At 41.3% G+C, this 24,868-nt stretch overlaps 1 protein-coding gene across 11 annotated transcripts in view; it reads right to left on the reverse strand.

Annotated features, from left to right (window-relative positions):
* The window catches only part of LOC122564410 (catenin delta-2-like), a 1,213,649-nt gene that overhangs the window by 300,798 nt on the left and 887,983 nt on the right, over nt 1-24,868 (reverse strand). For 10 of the 11 annotated variants that reach the window (XM_043719230.2, XM_043719228.2, XM_087978581.1 and 7 more), the window contains 5 exons: nt 15,685-15,719; nt 15,096-15,212; nt 14,542-14,726; nt 11,113-11,656; nt 4,973-5,167 (listed from right to left, as the gene is read on the reverse strand). In XM_043719230.2, coding sequence (XP_043575165.1) covers nt 4,973-5,167; nt 11,113-11,656; nt 14,542-14,726; nt 15,096-15,212; nt 15,685-15,719 — 1,076 coding nt within the window. The remainder of the gene's footprint in view (nt 1-4,972; nt 5,168-11,112; nt 11,657-14,541; nt 14,727-15,095; nt 15,213-15,684; nt 15,720-24,868) is intronic. The other variant, XM_087978584.1, reaches the window with a different exon arrangement.

The raw sequence follows: 24,868 nt of genomic DNA on the forward strand, positions 1-24,868 counted from the left end.
ATGCCTTTTAAATTAAAAGGTTCCTTTTGTAAAATATGCATTAATTTTGAACACACCAACTTGAATCATTACTGTTGGCAGTTATGGGACAATGTTACATCAGCGCCAATGACAGTTATGGTCCATTTCAACATGCTTAGATACTAAACAAGCATCCTCTCCTCTGAACAACATTGAGGTTGGGAAGTTTTCAGTCCAGGAGTGTGGTTTACCTACAAATATGGGTCATGTCAAAGTTAAACGAGCAAAACATGTTAACAGGTCAGCTTTATGGAGCTAGCTGTAAGATGAGTGCCTCATGGTGACGTTCACATGACTATAGCAAGCCAGGACTGCAGATGCTGGGAATCAGAATCGAGAGTGTGATGCTGGAAAAGCGCAGCAGGTCAGGCAGTATCCAAGGAGCAGGAGAGTTGACGTTTCAGGCATAAGGCCTTCATCATGGGCTTATGCCCAAAACATTGATTCTCCTGCTCCTCAGATGCTGCCTGACCTGGTGTGCTTTTCCAGCACCACACTCTCTATAGCAAGCCAGGAGGTACATTAATACAGCATTATATTTCTAACCCAAAGTGGACTCAACTCCATGAAGATTTCTGGTGTATATCTCAGCTCTAATCCATCAGTGGACCATTTGACTGCTCTTTTCCATATTTCTTGCCAACCAACACACAGTCTCTCAATGTGAGATTTCCACTTCAGTGCCTAATGAGGAAATTAAATAAGATCATCCAAACTCATGACTGTAAGAGCACCTACAGTTCCTTTATATTTTTCTACTCTGTTGTACAGTGCCTATAGACAAAACCTTGTTCTTATATGGAAGTGATCCTAAAAACAGAAAGCAGCTTTTAGGTTTTCCTGTGCAATGACTTTTTTCTCTCATCTCATTACACATACATACATGAGTAAAATGTCAAATTTCAGGGGCAGACGGCAGAGGTTTCAGTCCCCTGCCAGGAACTTTGGGACCCTAACTTCCGGTATCTTAGCTCAAAGGAACCCCCCACAGCACTTCACTCTCTGCAACCATAGAGCTTCACACAACTTCTGCTCATCACCCCCAACCATCCAGAGATGTCATACACCAGGAAAAAAATGTGATGCCACACTTTAGCATTATTAGAGCAGGCTGTCCAAGAAAGAAGGAAGGTTCTCAGTTCTCGGAATGGCATCAAGAGGCCATCATGACTGTCAAAGTTGGCTGCTCAGAGATAGGTGTGGAGGCATCTCAAGAGAATGTGGCTTTAGAGCCCGAAGAGGATGAACGACCTGCTGCATACTGTCAGGGTGTGTGCCACTGGCTACAGAATGTTGCATGCCCTTGTGAATGTGAGTTGTTGGTGACTCTTAGGTGCCCATCTTTTCAGAATTAAATGAACGATGAGACATGATCTGGATATTGATGTGAAGAGTTGATTCTGAAGTTATCCCCCCATCTTCCCCGAGCTAAGGTCTTGACTGAGTGTTGATACAATAGTATTTTTCAGGTTCTCTTTCAATTCCCTCAGCTTTTGCAATGTACAGACAACTTGCAAACAGATCTAGGGCCTAAAGAAGTACCGTATTGGAGTTGAAACATTAACATTGTTTCCCTCTCCACAGAAGCTACCAAAGTTTCTCCAACACTGTGTTTTTATTTCAGATCCAGGGCCCCTCCTAGTTGCAGAACACATTGCCTACAATGTATTCTATTATGAGATGATTTAGAAGAGTTGGTGGTTCTAAATTCTTCATATGATTATTTTACATTTCCCTGCCAATGTTACATGGTCACAGTTAGAGTAGCCTTCTTTCCTAGATTTTCACTGAGTTTGAATTCAAATCCATATCCCTGGATTATTGGTTTGCAGTTACAGATTGCTAGACCAGTGACACTACCATTACAGTATCAACTTTCCATCTATTTCTGTGCTTTTCTCTGATCCCACTCCCACCTAGATTCCCATGCCCAGCCTTGGCCTTACATTACCTCTTATTCAATTTGCCCATTTATTCTCCTGCTCTAGAGCACATAATTACCCTAGTATATTCTCTACTCTAAAAGTATAGCTTCCACCGTTCCTCGTTTCCCTTGACCCAATCGTTAAGATTCTCCCCGTTGCTAGATTCCCTAACAATCACATCCTTTCACTTCCATTCCACATAATCAACATATTCTTGAACACTGAGTGAAATCCCCGATGAGTTAATTTCTGTATGTCTGCCACTGTCAGGCTGGCATCAAACAGCAGTGCCGTTGTCTTATTTAAGCAGGATTGTTGGCCAAGTCAAGCTTCACCACGTCCACTGTGAGTTTCTCAAGAAATAGAAGCCAAGCTAATGATGAAGTTTACTCTCAGTGGAACGTGAAGGAAGAAATCCACATAGCCAGCTACATGCCTCATACACACAATCAAGTTTGTGAACACGAGCTTCCCATTTTTGGAAGTCTGTGGCAGATCCTGGATGATCATGGCACGGTGGCTCAGTGGTTAGCTCTACTGCCTTACTGCACCAGGGTCCCAGGTTCGATTCCAGCTTCGGGTAACTGCCTGTGTGGAGTTTGCACATTCTCCCAGGGTCTGCGTGGGTTTTCTCCCACAGTCCAAAGATGTGCAAGTCAGGTGAATTTGGCTATGCTAAATTGCCCATAGTGTTAGGTTCATTAGTCAGAGCGAAGTGGGTCTGGGTGGGTTACTGTTCGTAGGATCGGTGTGGCTTGTTTGGCTGAAAGGCCTGTTTCCACACTGTAAGTAATCTAATCTAAAAAATAAACCAGCAAGACACAACACATAGCTGAATCATCTCTACTTCAGATTGTTATCTCTCCAGGTTTTGTCTTGGAGACTCCAGAAAGTGAAGATTAATCTCCAGGACAATTCCACAAGCAACCAAGGGAGAAAAACTATAGCGAGTTAAAGAAAGTGTGTAAGTAAAAACAATGACTGCAGATGCTGGAAACCAGAGTCTAGATTAGAATGGTGCTGGTAAAGCACAGCAGTTCAGGCAGCATCCAAGGAGCAGTAAAGAAATTGTGTGTTTTTCGAAGAATTGCTGTCAACACATTTTGCTGAGTAGTTATAAAAATATTGGAGATATGAGAAAGGTTGTTTGACTGACTGTCAGGAATCATCCATTTGGATGTGAAAAGGTCAGTTTGCATGACTGATGTGGGAAGTTTTACTAAACCAATCATGGAGGATCACGGAAGCACAGCCCTTGTGTGTGGATAGTGATGTGATAAATACTCCACGATGAGTTAGCCTACCTAAACCGGACTAAAATAATGGCTGTGTGAAATAAACGGTGGCCAATATCAGCAGTTACAGGGTTTGGACAATTTGTTCCCTGGTATATTAGGTCAGAATCATCAAATCACAGAATCCCTACCATGTGGAAGCTGGCCATTTGGCCCATCGAGCCCACACCAACCCACTGAACAGCATCCTACACAGACCTACCCCTCTACCCTATCCCTATAACTTTGCATTTCCCACGGCTATTCGATCTAAACAATGATGCTGAGGTGCTGATGTTGAACCAGGACGGACAAAGTCAGAAGTCACACGACACCAGATTACAGTTGAACAGATTTATTTGAAACCCTAAGCTTTCGGAGCACTGCTTCTTCGACACTCCACCTGAACTACACATTCCTGGACACTTTGGGAATTTCACATGACCAATACACCAAAGCTGCACACCTTTTGGACTAAGGATATTTTGGAAAAGTCTTTGTCGAGCTTTGAGGCAGCACTGGATAATAGTGGCTTTAAAGATAAGATACATTTGTCTCTCATGGCATTTTTTTTTTGAGGGCAACAAAATAAGTTTCTTGCTAATCTGTTATTTTCCTGGAAACTTTTCTAACTGCCATATGCTTGAAAACTGAATAGTCCCAAATGAAGTAACGGGGAAGTTACTTACAGTTCCTGCTAATTAATTCAGTCAAACAAAACCATAATTCAAACTTGTCCAGCAGCAGCTTTTGAAAATACCTTGATGATCAGAATAAATGTTTATCCACCAGAGGCGTGCTATTGGTGGGGCTGGGTGGTGCATCTACAAGACAGTAACTACTGTTCCTTGCATACTCCGCCTGCCCTCTCTACTGGTTACAAATGGGTCAGCCATACTACTTGTAGAAGTGCCAAGGAGTTCTTCCTGGTATCCAAGCCAATATTTATCCTTCAATCAACATTATTATGACAAATGATGGAAAAAAGCCACAGCCTGTCCAGCCTCTCCTATAAATCAAACCCACTAGTCCCGGTAATATCTTTGTAAATCCTTTCTGCGGAGTGGCATGGATAGGGTGAAGCATGAGGGGCATGACATAGTGTGAATAGCCAAAATCCTTTTCACAGGATGGGGGAGTCCAAAATGAACCGGCATAGGTTTAAGGTGAGAGGGAAAAGATTTGAAAAGGACCCAAAGGGCAACTTTTTCACACAGGGCTTGGTGCGTATATGGAATGTGCTACCAGAGGAAGTGGTGGAGACTTTTACAATGACAACATTTAAAAGGCATCTGGATGGGTACATGAACAGGAAGGATTTAGACAGATACGGGCAAAATGCTGACAAATGGGACAAGGTCAGATTGGGATGTCTGGTTGGTGTGGACAAGTTGTACTGAAGGGTCTGTTTCCCTGCTATATGACTCTAAATGATCTGGTCATTAACTCAGCATTGCCTGTGGGACTTTGCTGTATGCAAATTCATATTCTACATCACAGTAGAATTTCACACTTCAAAATTATTGAATTTGTTGTGATGCGCTTTGGAATGTCCTGAGGTCAGCAAGGGTGCATTATCAGTGCAAGCTTGATCTTTGTTTTATGTGTAGGCTTTTCACTAGGAGCTATGATGCATGTTAAAGTTTCAGAGAAGGGCAGGAGCATCAGGTGTATAACTTATCAAAATACAATGCTAGAGTGATAGAGTCCAGCTCGGTGATAAGCACGACAGCTTTATATACATCACTGTACCTGTACTAGTGCGATATGTTCCTGCAAATGATGCCTGCAGCGGGTCTCCTTGGCTTTGACTTAGGCTCCTCATAGGGGGCTTTTGATAGACTCTATCTTCATATATGGGGTTGATGTGGTGCTCTGGAGACTGCAGTGGGCGCAGGTCTGGGCCCAGGTGGCTGTGCTGGCTGCTGTAGGAGGCACGGGAACTGGCTGTGGTGCACGAGAGAAAACAACACTTTGAGAGTTCAAGACCCACAGTCAGCACAAACAGAAAAAAACCAGACAGATTCTGAGCCTGCAAGTTGAGTGCACAGCTCTTTGGCGGATGTGAGACCAAGGTCCCATTCCTCACTTTGTTAGGAAGTAAGACAGCAATCCTGAAATGTCAGGGTACGGGTGTGATGACAATCCAACCTACTCAGGAGTTACCTGACAAAGCTGAAAAGGCCCCTTGGTTTACATGGCACCTGGTTCTATCATCCATTGCAGACTGTGGGCAACGTGGATTATCTGATATCTGATTCATAGCATTCGAACAAAATCAACTGAAATGAAACCTTGGTACATAGCCACAACATGGACAGCAAATTCATGCCATTTACCAATAAGTGCCATGGGGTACCCAGACAGAATTTGGCTTTTGAAAGACTCACAAGGGCCACGGTACAATAGGAAGCAGGCAACAGATGTCATGCAGCACCAAACAAGAGACAGGCAGAATCTGGTAAACCTTTTGGCATGGTGCTGCTCTGGGGAACCCCCCGCCCCCAAGACTAATTGAGGGAGCAATAATGGAGGAAACATGAGAGGAAACCTGATGATCTTACATTAGGGGAATACCTGTACCAGGGAGGAAGAAGACAATACAAATAGAGCAATACATACTGAAATGTTTGGCAGGGTGCAGGTGGGGAACAAATTGATTGATTAATTTAGTAATAACTGACTGCATCACAAAGAGACAGGACACTGTGCAAGGTGTAGAAAAACAACAGAGAGGCAGGAAGAATGCAGGCAGATGTATGTATGTAAAGAGCATTACAGGGTAGAGTTGAGTGAGTTAATCCATTTGCACCACAGCTGACCTGGCAGGTTGGAAAGTGTGGTGACTATGATGCACAAAACATGCAACAACATTTAAAGCACAAACCCTTTAAGTCATTAAAGGTATCTCCTTTTCAAATGAAAGTGTGTATGGATACCTACGTACATACATACAGGTGATGCGTGAGTAAATATGTATCTCCAAGATAGAATGTACATGAGAGAAAAAGAGAGACAAAACAATGTGTGAGACACTGCGCAGACAAATTTCAGAATGCATATGTATACATGTAAGATACATGTGTGTAGGTGTGAGGGAAAGAAAAGAATAGGATTTACACACCTGGCCCTTTTGTATGTGCATTTGCGAGAGAGATAACTGGTGTGTGCACGTGTTTGATAATTATATGTGCGAGAACAAGGAACCGCGTGCTTCTGTATCTTTGGAGACTGAGAATTGTTGATTGACAATATTGGGTCAATGGATTAATATCAAAGTAATAAGGTCAATGAATATATGATTCATAGCAGATGCACAACAGCTCCAGTTCTGGTAATGCATATTTTGGATGGAGTAAATTGGATTGTACTCAAGGCTCTGATAAAAACAATTTTGAGCAAATAATAATTATTTTCTTGGACTAAAGCATTACTTTTATATAATGTCTGGGTGCAAGTAGATGTAATTGTGAGCACTAAAGAATCGCTCTGACCCTGAGGTGAACTCTGAGCAAGGTCATCATCTCACTAACTGGTGAAGGAGGCTCCCGGTTACTTTTATTGAGCTGTACATATAACAAATATCTCAAATTAATGGCTTAATTCCACAGCCTTGACTCAGAGATCGAGCTGAGAGTAAAAGGCAAATATTGCTATAGTGGTCCTTGAAATACTACTTTGCATTAAAGGCGACAACGAGATAGAATCAGCAGTAATTAGCTCAAATGAATCAATCTATTGTCTTGAACTTTTTCCTGCTCTGCTCAGCTTTCTGTTTTACAATCTTCCTCCTCCAGTAATTGGGAAGATCATGGAGTTCCCTGGAATGTTTTATGACAGGCTATTTTTGTTGTATCTGTTCTAGTGTTCTGTAACTACAAAAATATCTCAGCAGAGAAATGGTAAGGTTTACCCCGAAAAGGAGGGAAGGCTTGCATTCACATACGATACTTCATGAGCACTGAATATCCTGAAATGCCATCAACCAGACAAGTGCTTTAAAAATGTCTTCACTGTTGTAAAGTATGATAAGTGGTTCTGATACAATATTTGACTGATCAGGCATTATTTTGTAGGTCACAGTGGCAGAATGCTTAATACATGTAGGAATGTTTGGACCAGGAATAAGATACCCACTTCCTATATTTGACCTGCTACTTGCTGCACTTGAATTCCATTTTCCACATCACTGATCACCTTACGCAACAAATCTTCCCCATCATTTTGAAGTTCAGAATTCCAGACTTCTGTTACGGTTGTATGGATAAGTACTTCCTGAGTTTACTTGTGAAAGGGTCTAACTCAAATTTTAAAATTTATGCTCCCTTGTTCTTAACTTCCTATCCATCCTCTCACCATTCCAAACAGTTTGATCTGGTCAGTCCTCAATCCTCTATACCTACGGAAATACAGGTCAATTTTATAGAAGCAGTCCTCATAAATTAACCCTGCAAAACCCTCCATTATCATCCTAATGGAGCTCCCTCTCTCCCAAGGAGTCCAAAGCTGAATGCAAAAATTATTATTTAAGTTTCTCAGTATGAGATATTTTTTCCTAAGCTTGGAGGATAGTGAACAAGCATCACGCATCTTGGCTTGGACAAGATTCAATTCTGAGTGGATATTTGGATGAACTGTCCACAAGGTAACAGCAGTTTGATTGGAAAAAGTTGCATTACCATTTGAGTAAACTTGCCATCTCCTCACCCTCTCCAACAACTCTGTGACCTTTCACAGAATCATAGTCTTAGAGTCATACAGCTTGGAAACAGACCCTTCGGTCCAACCAGTCCATGCTGACCATAATCCCAAACTAAACTTGACCCACATGCCTGTGCTTTTATTCATGTACTTATGTAAATATCTTTGAAACACTGTAACTGTTCCCGCATTCAACACTTCCTCGAGAAGTTCATTCCACATGCGAAGCACTCTGTATAAAAAAATTGCATCTCATGTCTTTTATAAATCTTGCACCTCTCCCCTTGAAACTCCTCCCCACCCTAAGAAAAGGCAAATGCCATTCACCTTACCAAAGCCCTCATTATTTTACAAACCTCTACAAGGACTAGATTGGGTTGGGATATCTGGTCGGCATGGACGGGTTGGACCGAAGGGTCTGTTTCCATGCTGTACATCCTCTATGACTCTAAGGTTACTTCTTCACCTCCTACACTCCAGTGGGAAAAGGTCCCAACCTCTCCTTTTAATTCACATGCTGAGGTTGAGAAGTTGTAGCAGTTTTTTTGGGGCTCATACGGCTTTCTCTTGATTATATTTTCTCTGTCACTAACTTAATTCTGAAGGTAAATGAATGAAGAAAAGCATTTTGGACAGATTTTATGAATAAAGCACTTGCTAATGTTTTGAGCAATTCTTTTTGAGCTCCCAAATGCCTATTCTTCCTCCCTAGCACAGACATTCACCACCTTGTACATCAAGGTTTCCATCTTTCTCCTTTTGCCATTAAGTATTGCTACTTTACACCCAAATCTGTTCTCAATGACAATATGAATCAGTTACTCTTCCCACAGTAACATATTCCATTGTTCACCCAAATCTCTGCCTCCCATTTCCTAACTTACAACCATATTCCATTCAGCCATCACCACCGTTCTCAATCTTGGAATGACTTGATTTTGTGTTTAAATCACCTCCCTATTGCTGCAACTTCTCCAGATGGTCTTAAGGAGCAACTTTGCAGAACAGAGATAGTGTGGCAGAAAATATTAGGGAGGGAATTCAAGAGGTTAGAGCTTGGGCAGCTGAAAACAAGGTCATTGCTAGCACAGTGATGAAAACTGTGAATGGGCCAGAGGGCTGACTTAGAGAAATGCAGAGACCTTAACAAATGTGGAAATGAAGAAGGTAAGCAGAAAAATTGAAATTAAGAGCTTGTTCTCAATCACCAACATAACCCTCCACCACCAAACCTCTCCCTCCCAACACTTTCTAACCTATTCTACCACTTCACAGAACATGATACAGGAGGGCGAATCTGCACAATTCAATCAAACACAACCTAGTCTGCAAACTGCTGCAAACAATTATGATGAACGTCAATCAAGTCAAAGCATTTTTAACTTGGAAAGCTGAAAAAAAATTCTTTCTGGATTTAATTGAAAGGCAAACATAACTGACTAATTTCCATTTGAGTAAACTTGCCATTTCCTCACCCTCTCCAACAACTCTGTGACCTTTCATCATAGTCTTAGAGTCATACAGCTTGGAAACAGACCCTTCGGTCCAACCAGTCCATGCTGACCATAATCCCAAATTAAACTTGACCCACATGCCTGTGCTTGGCCCATATCCCTTCAAACATTTCTTATTCATGTACTTATGTAAATATCTTTGAAACACTGTAACTGTACCCGCATTCAACACTTCCTCTACAAGTTCATTCCACATGCGAAGCACTCTGTATAAAAAAATTGCATCTCATGTCTTTTAGAAACCTTTCACCTCTCCCCTTGATAAAGATAATATTTATGACCTTTACATTAATACTAAAGAATGTAAAAGGTGCTTAAGACTTTGACATAACATTCTGCACAACAGTTACATAGAATTAACCTCTGCCCTTTGGTATCCACGGTGGGAAGGTTCACCTAAGGTCAGTTTTAGCATTACCATTCTGGATTGTACCAAAGACACTGCTCTTAAACTACTTTTGTTTGCTACATATAAAGAAAATATATTGCACTGAATTTTACAGCACAGGAACAGGTTGGTGCTCATTGTTGATGCTCGACACAAGGTTTCTCCATTTCAATTTACTTTATCTAACCCAATCAACATGTCCCTCTATTTCTTTCTCCTTCATGTTCATTTAACTTTCACTTTATTGCATGCACTTGCTATTCCATGCTGTTATATATGCTATGTTGCATTTTTGGGAAAAGAATGAGAAGAATCTAACTGCCAATATGGGAAGATAAACAATTGAATTTAGTGGTATAAATCATTAAACTATGCAGTAATGGCAAACAAAACCCTAAGAAGTACAAACAAGGCATCACAGTTGGTTTCAAGAGGAAAACATTAAAAAGGTTACGTTTTACCATTTAAAATCTCGGTTAGACCACGTATGATCTCCACATTACAGAAACATTTGAGAAAGATTTACAAAGATGTCACCAGAATGGAGAAGCTAACCTAACTGTCAGGAAATACTGGAACTCTTTTACTCAAGAAAGGACCAAGAGATGGCTTGATAGAAAAAAAACAGAATCATAGATAATAGCAGGAGAAGTAAGCCATTCACTCTGTTCCATCTTTCAATATGATCCTGACTGATCATCTATCTCAAAACCATTTATCCACATCTTCTCATATCCCTTTCAACTTTAATGCCAAGAAATCTATCTATTTCCTTCTTAAATATATTGAGTGACTTGGTCTTTTTCTTTGCACAGGGATCTTTTAAATTATGATGGATTAAATATTAAGCAGATGTTTCTACCTAGCAAGGGCTATTATTTTAAGATAGCCACGAACAAATCTGTGATGTAAAATGCTGTGATATGCAAATCACCTCAACCACCCCACATGATAGTTAGTTGCACATCCTTACCACTCAAGGGAGTAAATTAGCTTCCCTGAATTCATGAGAGTGACTATTTTATAAACATAGTCTTTAGTTTTATACTCTACCACAATTGCAAATGTCTTCTCTATGACTACTCTGTTGAATCCGTCTATAATTGTAAACACCTAACATCCCTCCATGGAAAAGAGCCATAATTTGTCCAGCTTTTCCTGATTGATGGACTGTCTCAATTCTGAAAGCAACCTTGTAAATCCTCCCTGCACGTATCCAATATACTTTCTCGGAAACAGCAAAACATCTCTCTTGATGATAAAGGTGTCTATCTGCCAAACTGAATTACCTGCCAGACTGCCAGGCCTCTGGAGAGTAGAGCGCTCATACAAGTCCTGTGGGTGCTTGCCATATGGATCAGACGGATGGCCGAGGCGTTTGGTGGGTGACAGCGTGGCGTAGCTGGGCTGGACTGAGCTGGCCTGGTGCGCGGGCGAGGTGGCGGCAATGGCTGGGGGTGAGGGAGAGAGGGCTGCCGAGGACACCACGATGTTGACTGGGGAGCTGGTGCTGTAGGACTTGGAAAGGCGGCTGGGGGATGCCATTTGCTTGGGGGAGGCAAGCCGCTGAGCGCTGTAGACACTGCTCTCTGCAGCCGAGCCCGCTCGCTGGAGCTTCGGTGGTGAGCCTGTCCGCTGGAGGGACATGGGAGAACTCACTCTCTGAGCGGGAAGCGTGGCACTGACATAGTAGACTGAAGACGGGTGCTGAGAGTCAGGCAGGCGGAATGCACTCCCCTGGCTTGGCACAAAAGCCTCCCTTGACTGCGACGCAGAGTGGGATGGAGAGCTCTCTGAACCCGAAGTACGACTGCTGTCACCAATCCGGTTAACCTGCAGTGAGCGGGATGGGAGGTGGGAAACAGACAATCTTTACTTCAGAAGGTGGCATGTTAAGTCAAAGTTACAACAAATGCTGACATTTATATGGCACCTTTCGCAGAGTAAAATATTCGAAGGCACTTCACAGGAACATTATCAAATCGAAGTTTGACACAGACCCACATGAAACGTTGTCCAAATTTTAAAAGCAGCATCTTAAAGGACATGAGAGAGAATGCTAAGGTTTAGGACTGAGGCAGTTGAAGTAGAATAGTAGAATCTCTACAGTGTGGAAGCAGGCCATTTGGCCCATCGAGTCCACACAGACCCTCCAAAGATCATCCCATCCAGATCCATCCCCATACCCTACCCCTATAACCATTTATTTCCCCATGGCTAATCCACCTAGCCTGCACCTCCCTGGACACTATGGGGCAATTTATCATGGCCAATCCATCTAACCTGCACATCTTTGGACTGTGGGAGGAAACCGGAGCACCTCGAGGAAACCCATGCAGACACGGGGAGAATATGCAAACTCCACACAGTCGCTTGAGAGTGGAATTGAATCCAAGTCCTTGGTGCTGTGAGGCAGCTGTGCTAACCACTGAACTACTGTGCTGCTCTTTAGCTAGCACATGTGTGAGAGGTCAAATTTGAGGACTGCATATATCTTGGAAGATTAGAGATGACAACAGAAATGGTGAGAAGTAAGGTTATGGAGGGTTTTGACTGCAAGGATGATACTGGCAAATTCAAGATACGGCCAGTACAAAATCTAATGTAGGTCATTGAAATAGAGATGATAGGTCAACAAAACTTGGTGCAAGTGTATGGACAATAGATTTTGAATAGTGGGCGACATGGTAGCACAGTGGTTAGCACTGCTGCCTCACAGCGCCAGAGACCCGGGTCAATTCCCGCCTCAGGCGACTGTATGTGTGGAGTTTGTACATTCTCCCCGTGTCTGCGTGGGTTTCCCCCGGGTGCTCCGGTTTCCTCCCACAGTTCAAAAATGTGCAGGTTAGATGAATTGGCCATGCTAAATTGCCCGTACTGTTAGGTAAAGGGGTAAACGTAGGGGAATGGGTCTGGGTGGGTTGCGCTTCGGCAAGTCGTGTGGACTTGTTGGGCCGCAGGGCCTGTTTCCACGCTGTAAGTAATCTAATCTAATCTAATCTAAAAGAGCTGAAGGTTATGGAGGGTTGGTTTACACAGTAATATGTTCCCAGGCACTTTGCAGGTAAGCAGTCAGACTAAACCTGACCCCGAGACATAAAGTGAGGTATTAAACAAGGAAATAAGGCAAGTTTTAAGGAGAATCTAAAAAGACAGAGAAGTGGAGAGATTTAAGGCGGAATTCCAAAGCTAAGGGCCTGGATTGAAGAAGGCACAGAGAAAATGTTGGGGCAAAGGAAGACGGGAAGAGGAAGAGGAAAATGTTGAAGTGCTGCAGACCTCTTGAAGGAGATAAATACTTGAGCAGGAGAGAACGAAAAGCTTTCTTGGGAGAGTTTTCTAGTATCCTGCGATAATGTCATATTTGCAAACTTATTGCTCACTGTGACATTTTGGCCAGTCTGCTGGAAATTTCAATCATATTCTGGATCCTGGGCTCTGTATATTCCCTTTCGGATTAGATAGAATAATGCGTATACTGTTCTCAGTACATGCTGATTTATATCAGCTATTGCAAAGACAATCCTCTGGGGTTCGTTACCCTGGCATCTCCAACAATTAAAGGTTGATCGCCTAAGTGACCAGGCAGAAAAATCACTGGCAGTAAAACCAAATTTTTTTGAAGTTCCCTTTTAGCACTTTTGCTTATAAATTGTGAAAATATCAGAAAGACTTTGGCTCGTTGGATCAATTGGAAGCAGAACTCTCTAAGTTATCTTCCTTTGTTTTTTAAGTTCATGAGAATGGTGCCAATGCATGGTGACGTTATAAACTTTTCATTGTATTTTATGTTGAATACATGTAACAATAAATGATTAAATTTAGTTCAGAAGGTTATATGGGACACTTAGCACAGTGACTGGACCAGCAATCTAGAGGTTTCAACTAATTGGTTTATAGAAAGAAATCTGCCATCCTTATAGTGTTCACAACAATACAGTTGATGCTTAAATGCCCTCCAAATAAGTCACACAGTTGCATCAACCTGCTATTAAAAAGTCTATCCAACAGCAATATGATTGTACTCACACAATGGAGATTGCAGCAATTCAAGAAGGCAGCTCACCACCACAAGGGCAATTAAGGATGGACATTAAGTGCTGGCCCGTGGTAGCACTTATATGTCTCTCAGAATATACCTAAGAAGAATTAATAGCCCTACAACTTCTAAGATGTTAAACAGTAAGCCATTTAAAGCTGCAAGAGTTATGAACAGGAGGTGTGAATGCCTCAACTGCCCAGTTGTCTGCTGTGGCTCTTGCATCTTGGTCTGAAGGCATTGGGTCTATGTTCCACTCCAATAATTTCTACCCAGGTCTAGGGTGGGATTCTGGTGGAGGACTGATGGAGACCAACACTGTTAGACATGCCATGGTGTTTGAGATTTAGAATGAGATCTAGCCTGCTCTCTCAGACAAAAGAAATCCTATGTTACTGTTTTGAAGAAAAGCAAAAGAGTTATTTATTCCTTAAGCAACACCACCAAAACATATTCTTGAGTCATTGATTTCAATGCTGTTTGTGGGAACTAGTGTGCACAAATTAGCCTCCACACTTCTATTACACAGGAAGACAAACAAATCATGAAGTGCCTTGGAAGTGTAAAGTAATTTGGGATGTACTGAGGTTGTGAAAGGTGTCATACAAATGCAAGTTCTTTCTTCCTCTTGTGCTTTCTTTTGAAATGCTCATTCTCCTTATAGACTTATATTGTGTACCTGACTGTAGTTATGAACACCGACACCTGCTCCAATCTGACCACTGGAGGTCCTCCCAGAGAGCTGCGATGTGGTTGAGTCACCTCGGGAGAGGGTCTGGTTGCTATGGTAACTGCCGGAGTACTGGTAGGAGCCTTCTGGATTGGCATTAATATGTGAGGCACTCTGGGAGAGAGGGTTGGACCCTGTTCAAAGAATTATTTGAGAACACACAGTCAACAGATTTGTCACTGAAGCAGAAAAAGTGTTTATTAGTTAATAAACCTTTTGTTTAGCCAATATAATTTGAAGCTGTGGCCTTTCAGGAATGTGACCACAGAAGTTCCCTAAGTGAATGAGCCGATGATGAGTAGTTTATTCAACTAGCCAGACAGCAATAAGCTAAACAAAATGAAAGAACCATGGGTACTGGAAATCAGAAACAAAATGTAATTGCTGGACAAGTTTAGCAGGTCTGGTAGCATCTGTAGAGAGAATTCAGAATTAAAGTTTCGGGTCCAGTGGCCCTTCTTCAGAACAGTAATAAGCTAAATATTAAACCAAACTACTCTTACTTTCAGTTGAAGAGTATTCGTGGTGGTCCAGTATTCCGGACTCTTGAAGGGACCTCAAGCAGGAGTCCACTAGCTCCAAGCCACTGGCAATTTCATCGTCCGCACTTTTCTGTGCATCTGAGGTATGCATGTGTATGATTCAAAAGAAAGTAGAGAACAGGGGGGTGATTAATATACACTTGGTCTAACCAACTCTGAAGAAAGTTGAAAGAATTCCTCCTTTTGTCTCCTAGAAATTACTGCAGTATTTATCCTTCCATTTAAAATAAATGGCACCCAGGCACATCATTAGTTGGCACTGGTGCCCAATTAGTGCCAGTTTTGTCAGTCGTGATTTGAGAAGCTGCCAGTGGCAGAGTCCCAGTGCAAGAGGCTGCAATGTTCCGTTTCCCCTTGCACTGCAAGCAGACAATCTCCGTTAGCTCCAAGCTAACCTTGGGTAGCTAATCTGTATTGAGGTATGAAGGAATGCAAGAAAACACTTCACATTTTATAATTGCCATCCATTGGGGGTTGGGGTGGATACGGCAGGCAGTTTTTCAACATTTAACCCCTTCAAGGGAAGAATATTAAAAAGAAGTGAATTTACCTTGTATGTGCCAGCGAAAGGAATCCTCTGTCGAACTGCAAATATAAAAAGAGAAAAAATATGTAATCCATCATGTGTGAATTGTTATGTCATGTAACATCCTTCAATATAAATAGCACAGCTATGGACATAGTACTACAACAACTTAGATTTGAATCGTATCTTAATGTAGTGCAAGGTCCTAAGATATGTGATTTGACGAAATTTAACGTATAGAAATTTAGCAACTTGGTCAGAGGTAGTTTTAAGGAGCATATTAAAGGATGACGAGGATGTACAGAGACAAAGAGGTTTAGGGAGAGACTTTCAGAGCTGAGCCTGGTGGCTGCTGAAGGCACAGCTGCCTACGGTGGAACATGAAAAACATGGATGTATAGGAGGTCAGAACGAGTGCAGCACTGAGATCCTGGCAGCTCCTAGTGCAGGAGGAGGTTTGGTGAAGCCACAGAAAGATGTGAAAATAGATTTGAGAATTTAAAATTGATTTAAAACTGATTGAGAATTAATCTGGATTTTATTTTATTTTAGATGTTCTAACTTTCTCCATCCCTCTTCCTGTAGGCTGCTATAGATATTCCAATGAGTACCATGTACCCCACAGTATGCTGACCTGCTTGCCAGGTGAGTGTTAGATGGCTGTGTGACTGCAAAGACATTGCGGCCTAACCTAATCTGGTCTTCATGCACTGTGCATAACTCCAGCAGAGTTTGCAGGATGTTTATACTGGATGCAGGAAGCCAAGTCTGCTTCATCCTCTCCAATCTCTATTGTAACACCCCATGATCCAACCTGCTCATTCACAAAACTGAAAACTCATTGCAAACTGCGAATCAACTTCCGAGTCCACAGTGCTCAGCTGTTTGCTGGATAAACGTACTGAGGCATTGCTTTTTGTTTGCTTCAAGAAAATAATGAGGAAGCCTCTTTAATCACCGTCATGAGTGTTCATCTCTCTTCAAAAAAGAAACAAACTAACCGTGAATACAGAGATATTTAAAAAGAATTATCCACAAGTTCTCCTGGATCACTCTCAGGGTTTCTTTTAAATCAACTTGTTTCAACAATGTATTGTCACATCTCTGGAGTAGGTGGAACTTGAACCCAGGCCTCCTGGCCTAGAGATAAGAGTCACTACCACTGCACCACAAAAGCCCTCAAAATGGGAACACACATCTTGCCCTCACGTAAATAAAGACAGAATGTTGGAGAAACTCAGCGGGTCTGACAGCATCTGTGGAGAGAGAAAGAGTTAATATTTCGAGTCCGGTTCAAGTACTTCTCAGAACATCTTGCCTCACATGGGGATATAGAAGCTTCTGTGATATTTCTGCCCGGGTTTGAACAGATGAGAATCTTTGTATTTAGTGCCAAACGTGATATCTTCTATACAACAGAAATAAAGCTTTTGGATCACTCTTTTGTGGGGGTAGCATGATTTTGTATAAATTGTCAGCCAGTTGTACATCTCTTTGGTTATCATTTCCATTATGTTATTTTTACTCATTAAAAACATTTCAACACAATCCTGTGTCATGGGCTGTCATGCTGTACAACACTGCTCTCCCAGAACCCACTGCACATAGAACTGAGCTTCCTTTCTAATCCTGTACACTGTCCCATACTGGAACCATCTCTTCTTCACTCCCAGAGTTGCCAGTTTCTGCACGGTCAGTTCTGCTCATTTCTCTTCAAATGCAAACAACTTTCAGCATTTATGATTACAGGAGGGGTAAAGATTCCACTTAAATGGAATGAAAGCCAGGCAAATTCACCAGGTGATGACCCATTCATTCTGTCGGTTCATCCATTGTCTGACAGTGATGGCAAGTATTTCTCTCCTGGATGTTTTCACTTATCAGTGCCCCTTTGCCATTGCTTGCTTCCATATTTTCTTATTATGATGCACTTATATTGCAGTAATGTTGGGAATTGTCTCACTGTCTTTGATCGACAGACTATCTGCAATTTTATCCTTTGAGGTCAATCAAATGATCCTATTTTAGAGAACCTAGCAATCCTACTGTGTTTCATTTCATCAGTGTAGATTGAATTTGAAGTTACATGCTTTGTCTCAATACAGTCTGAAAGGAGTGCTTAATGTTGCAGTTATCCTGGATATAAATGTCCAGCAGAGAATGCAGTCTATAGCACTTACAGCATGTGCCTCTGTGCTAATGAAATTTGCCACTTTACACAGTTGTTGACGAAGCTATCTGAATGAACCTGCTTGAAGTCTCAATTTTAGCTGATTGAACCTCCCTGAAGGCCTGACTTTGCTGAAGACCTTGAAAACCTGACTGGAAATCAACACAGCCTTTAAACTGCTGGGACTAGACTGCAAAACAAAGTTGGCATACTTAAGTGACATATTTGTGACCAATTCGTATGGTGACAGCCATGCTTGATAAATGTGAACATGTCAGGGACTCTAATGTTCAAATGATTCAAGAACGTGTCTTTGTCTGTGTCTTTTCTGGTTAACCCTGCCATATTCAGAAACCTTCACAGGGACCACTGATAAGCACATAATCTGAACAGAGAAACTGTAATCATAGTGGATGACAAAGAACTGAAACTTGTGTCAAATCTTCAATTTACACAAGCATTACTGTTGAAAGAGTGTTCTAGATCATGTGAAGTTCAAAACTCTATATATCATCGACTTCATCAGCATTATATAAGCAGCAGATTCTGTTGAGAAATCTGACGGTTTTGTTGATTTCTGTTGGGCAAAGTAAAAATTCGTATTCCAAGGCAATATCGGTTTGTACAGAAATTGATGAATTGTCAGAGAAGCTAAAATGGTGCATTAATAACAACACGGATTACACATCAACACGGATGTTCATTCAGCTCTCATTGTGTACTAAAAGATCAGACTCGCAGTATACTAGCACACTAAAGAGATGTTGCAACATTGAAAATTGATGATAATAAGTACAGGTTGCCTGACTCTCATATTGGGCATCAATATTTTTCAAATCTACAGATTAAAAGCGTAGCAGATACCTCTTTCCTTCTCTTACGCAAGCACCAAATTACAATAAGGATTTTAAGTCAAACTTCATGAAGGGCTTGACTAAGTGACTGTGAAAGATTTGCCTGAGCTGAATGATTTGCCCTATAAAGTAACTATACAGCAAAGTAGGTCCATTGCTTTTTGTCATTTATATCAATGATTTGGATGTGAATATAGCAGGTATGGTTGGTAAGTTTGCAATAAAATTGGTGGTATAGTGGACAGCGAAGAAGGCAACCTCAGAGTGCAACAGGACCACAATAAGATAGGCAGAGGAGTGCCAGATAGAGTTTAATTTCAATAAATGTGAGGACCTGCAATTTTGGAAAGCAAATCAAGGCAGGACATATACACTTAATGCTAAGGTCCTGGGGAGTGTTACTGAACAAAGAAACCTTGGAGTGCAGATTCATAGTTCCTTGAAAGTGGAGTCACAGGTAGACAGGCTAGTGAAGGAGGAGTTTGGAATGCTTGCCTTTATTGATCAGTGCATTGCATACAGGAGTTGGGAGGTCATGTTGCAGCTGTACAGGACATTGGTTAGACCACTTTTAGAATTCTGTGAAAATTCTGGTCTCCTTGTATAGGAAAGATGTTATGAAACTTGAAAGGGTTCAGAAAAGATTTCCAAAGATGGTAATGGGGTTAGAAAGTTTGAGCTATAGGGAGAGGCTGAATAAGCTGGGGCTATTTTCCCTGCAGCATCGGAGGCTGAAGGGTGATCTTATTGAGGCTTATAAAATCATAAGGGTATGGATAGGGTGAATAGTCAAGGTCTGTTCCCCAGGGTAGGGGAGTCCAAATTTAGAGGGCATAGGCTTAAGGAGAGGAGAAAAGATTTAAAAGGGATCTAAAGGGCAACTTTTTCACGCACAGAGGGTGGTGCATATATGGAGTGAACTGCCAGAGGAAGTGGTGGAGGCTGGCACAATTACAACATTTAAAAGGCATCTGGATGGATACATAAATAGGCAAGGTTTAGATATATATGGGCCAAATGCTGGCAAATAGGACTGGATTTATTTAGGATATCTAGTTGGACCAAAGGTTCTGTTTCCATGCTGTACATCTCTATGACTCTATAACTTCTTTTAAATGGAACTCAAACCGAGCAGAATGAAAAATTTCCAGGCTGAGGATAGCGTACGAATTTGTATTGAAGGTTCACACTGCATGAGCAAACATTGTAGAGATGCTCAAATGAGCTGTAAACAATTGGATATAATAACCTCAACAAGCCATTCGGCCCCCTTGTTCTCCTCACTAAGCTGAAAGGTGACTGACAGGTATTGAAGAAAACCATCGCAGCCTGCAAACCGAGTCTGGTGACAGAACTGTGTGTTACTGATTTCCTTTTGTTCCTTTCCCAGCCCCGATATTTGTGTCATTTTATGTTTGAGTCCATATGTTAATTTTTAAAAGGGACAGAATTTAAGATATTGTGAGCTTTAAATTAGTAATTTGCAGTTGTCATCAGTTAAAAATGACCAGTTTGCAATAAATAGCTGCTTTCTTGTTAAGTATGGAGACCTAATGAATGTTTTCTTTTTACCTGGGTTTGGTAGTCAGGTAGTTAGAGATTTTGCATAGTTTGAATAAATTTGCACATTTGTGATGATTCCAGGAATATGGAGGCTTGATTTCCAATGCACTATCCAAGTTGGTTGTGACATAATTTCAGGACTTTTCTGGAACGTTTTGGAACAGAAATAATGTAAGTTTGGGTGTGGAGTGGGTAAGTGATAAAGGATAAAAGGAAACATCAAGTATTCCTGACCATCAGAAGACAATTCGATGAAATTTGCTTTAAAAGGACTGTAAATGAATTAGTCCTTTTGATCCAAGTTGTCACTTCTATTTTCCTGAAGCAACCTACCCTAAATGTTTGCAGATATCGCTCTGAAATGGCGAGGTGCACTGAAGGAGTGACCTGACATTACAGAGGCCATTGGTAGTACATGGAGAACCAAAGCTGGTGTCACATTTAAATGTTCAACTCATTTGAATACCATAACAGTTTCTGGCAATGCACAGGTAAGAAATTCAGATAAATGGTTTGAGATTTCCTGTGAGAGGCTACATTACATGATTGTTTTCTGTTTCTTTGTGCTGGTTTACATGAGGTCAGAGAGAAGCCTTCTCCATTGACATTGGCTAAGGAGGTACGAACATTTGATTTTTAAAATTTGATTTGGTTTATCGCTGCCAATTATACTGAGATACAGTGGAAAGTATTTTGCATGCTCTACAGGCAGATTGTATCATAAGTGCATCATGTAACAGAACAGAGTGAAGTATATAGTGTTATAACCGCAGGGAAGATGCAGAACATAGGAACTGCTGGATGTAGAAGGACTAAGGTATTTAGTTCACCTTCTACTATTCTGTCTTGGCGGGATATATCAATTACTGTAGTTGTTGACGACATCACGGCCGCCTGTCTCTTACCAGTAAGTCCATAACAGACTGAGACAAAAGGGTGGTGAGGGCTAATTCCTTTCACCGCGAGATGATAGTCTTGTAAAGCAGACAAGGCCTTATTCAGAGCAGTTGGATACGTGCCCAATTCCTGGTTGTAGTAATTGCAATCAGTTAATACTATTTCACACATACATGAGTGATGATAAAACATGAGAAAGGGATTTTCCAAACTCAGGAAGTTTAGTGTATTTTTGTTTTGCTTGCACTGGTTAATGGGCTTACATTGAGTCAAAGCAACAGTTAATTCCAACCATAATCCAAAGTCACAAAGTCCATTTAGGCAATGCTTAAGCAACCATTCAGCTGGGTACATTTATGTTCCCATAGGTGACCAGGAATACATAGTTACAATTATAATGTTACATGTAAATCTTGTGAGCCAGAACAACCAGTCTCAATGCAACATAATTTATCTGCATTCTGCATGTCCACAGATTCACATTAAGTACAGGTTGGGTACATCAGTGATTCTGCCACTACCTTAGCTACTTGCATTTAAGGTTATTTTTTAAAAGAAATACTTCAAGAAAACCAGTGTGAAGGGATATGTAATAAAGGGAAACATTCGATGCAGATTTCAACAGGCCAAATACCCTCCTTCTGTGATTTAAATCTCTGATTCTAATCCAAAATGCACCAATTAACACACAATGAGATAAACAACTTAAAAATTAAGGGTCAAGACATGAGGGAGAATCTAAGTAAACAAGTGTTGGAGGTTCTAGCCTATATGGAGATTTATTCACACAGATTTTTCGAAACACAGATATACATAACAACATCAATAGAATAACACACATTATCCTGCTGTGTTCTGCCCGAGGATATTTCTCACTTTGACAGCATTGTAAAATACATCATTTAGCTGATCATATTGGTATTCATTATAACCAATCTGCTGAGGTGATTGCCTGGCTTATGCCTACCATTTCCCAGTATTCGACACTTCAACAGTGACATGTAGCAATTTAAAATTTTCCACGGCTTTGCCCAGCCCTATCACTTTAATTTCCCTCAGCTCCAACCCTCAGAAATTTCTGCTTACCTGCGCACCTCTGATGTTCATTGATATATTATTGATAGTCATATCTTTAGGCCTGACTCCTGACCTAATTTTAAGATACTTCTTGAACCTACCTCTTTCCAACCTGAATATCTTATGTGACTTGGTGTCAAATCTTCATTTGACAACATTCGTGTGAAGCATTTTAGAACATTTTATACATGAAATGCACTATTTAAATGCAATTTGTTGTAGAAGGGAGAACACATGGATGACAGAAAATGAATGAGCACAGGCAAGTACTAGTGGACTGACAACTGAACTCTCACATCCAGTATTCCTTCTGAAAGCAAGCCTTGGGATTCGGATCTGATGTGGCTGCATTTCATAGAGTGATTTCAAAGTGTGCCAAGCTCTGCCAAAGATTTGGGTGAATATGGTCAGATCAATGCCATGGTCTGTAGATCAGCTGGTCAATACAGCGTGCACTGTAGTGGAACACACATTGATCAAAACCCTCAAGTCAGATTTAAGTTATGTGGCAATCAGTGCTCTGAGGTGCAAATGCATTTCCCTCAACTTGATCTGCAGAATCAGTGGTTATATTTGTAAATACTTGTCCATCATTCTGTTCATGGCTCGCTGCCATGGAAAGGCTGACAACATCATCAAAGAGCCCTCGCACCCTGCTAATGATCTCCTCCAACCTCTTCTGAAGATACAGAAGCTGAACATATGCACTAGCAGGTTCAGGAACAGCTTCTTCCTGGGTGTTATTAGACTGATGAATGGACTCAAATAATGCTGATCCTGCTAAAGTTGATGTCTCCTAGTGCATGCCCTGTGCAATGTAACCTGTACGCCTCCGTCTAAGCATTTTGATCTGTACATCCTTGCTTACTATGATCTGCCTGTGCTGCTCATAAACAAAGCTTTCAGTACGTGTGACAATAAATAAATAAATAAATCCTACAATGAGCAGGAGGTCCATCCACAAAAGTATGCTTTTCCCATTATGTTCCATTTGGCAAACATCAGCTCAAGAGTTGAATTGACAATGAACATAAAGGCCACAAGGTGAGGCAAAATAAAACCACAGAAACTGGTGTAGATACAAGCATGATGCAACAACTGCTCGACCCTGTAAGAGAAAAAGCATTGCAAAAGATGTGTGTGATTTCAAGGCAGTAAATCATTTTAGGACAACATAGTAAGGAGATGTGGTATTCTTCTCAGATCACACATTTTAATGACTGTAGATAATATTTTAGAAACATACCAAGGTGAGTACACCCGCTTATCTTCAGCTCCCGTATTACTCCTGATGACATGTTCATGGCTTTGGGTTTTGAAGAAGAGGCCAAAGGTCACTGTATCTGGTAACAAACAGCCTGTTCTCTCAAGTAGGTTCACCAATGCACATTTCATAATTTAACTGTACAAAATGTGGTTAAATGCAGTCATTGCAATGACTCTAGCATATAAAGTTAAACTGGAAACACCTCTGGCAGTGGCAAAGCCTGGTTATCAGGACATCGGTACAATATCGAATCAGACAGCTGCAGGTTGAAGTTGGATGGCTGCCTACAGCAGTTGGAATGAGTTCTCAACTATGTCGTTAGTCAAAATGAGAAGGTCCGGATCTCCAGCCAAGTGCTTAGAAGGCCTATTATCAACATCCAAAGAAATGATCGCCATCTGGCCTGTTCTGTCAATTCTACGGTGTGGTGTAGAAAGATACCAACAGCATGGGTTTAACCACTAGATTGGTTGTGGTAATTCATGGAGCCTGCAATGATGTGGAATTGTGCTGCTCAGGCTATATAAGCAGGTGTCTCTTTTTAACAGAGACTGATACCTACAATCTCTTGAGAACTACTGCTAGTTGTCATAATTTTCTCAGTGTACACTACTGTACCAAACTCTGCATGTAAGGAGCAAGTTCTGTTTAATCTGCTGAGCATATCTTCATCTCACTTTTGTTGTAACCCCCATAAGCATGCAACACAGAATGAAGTGCTGTTGTGATATTGTGGCAGTGTCCATATCTTTGAGCCAGAAGGCCTGCTCTAGAGTTGTGTTATAGTACTTATGAAAATTTTGCTTAAAATTATCTGCAATGCACAATGAAGTATTTTGTGGACTCCCTGTTTAGGTTCTCCAGGCTCCTTTTGTAATTGAAAGGAGGCCCATTGTATGTGATGGCTCTTCAAAAGAGCTATCCATTTAGTCCCACTTTCCCTATCATTCTGGAAATTTTGCCTTTTTAAGGTTACTGTTACTTCTGCTGGCAGTGCATTCGAGATCATCGTAACTGGTTATAGTTCAAAAGGTTTGTGCAAGGGAGGTCGTGTCTCACTAACTTGATTGAGTTTGTTGGGGATATAGTGAGGATGATTGATGAGGAAGAAGTGGTTGTTGTTGTTTACATGGACTTCAGCATAGCCTTTGACAAGTTCCCTCATGCCATACTGACACAAAAGGTGAAGTCACATGGTATCGGGGTGAGCTGGCAAGATGGATACAGAACTGGATTAGTCATAGGAGACAGTGGGTACCGGCTAAAGGAGGCTTTTAGGAATGAAAGACTGTGACTTGTGGTGCTCCACAGGGATCAGTGCTGGGACCTCTGCTATTCATTATCTACATAACTGATTTGGAGGAAACATTGGCTGGTCTA

Source organism: Chiloscyllium plagiosum, unplaced genomic scaffold, assembly GCF_037043375.1.
Source record: "Chiloscyllium plagiosum isolate Xiang-an unplaced genomic scaffold, Cpla_swu_hap1 HiC_scaffold_34, whole genome shotgun sequence".
NCBI lineage: Eukaryota > Metazoa > Chordata > Chondrichthyes > Orectolobiformes > Hemiscylliidae > Chiloscyllium > Chiloscyllium plagiosum.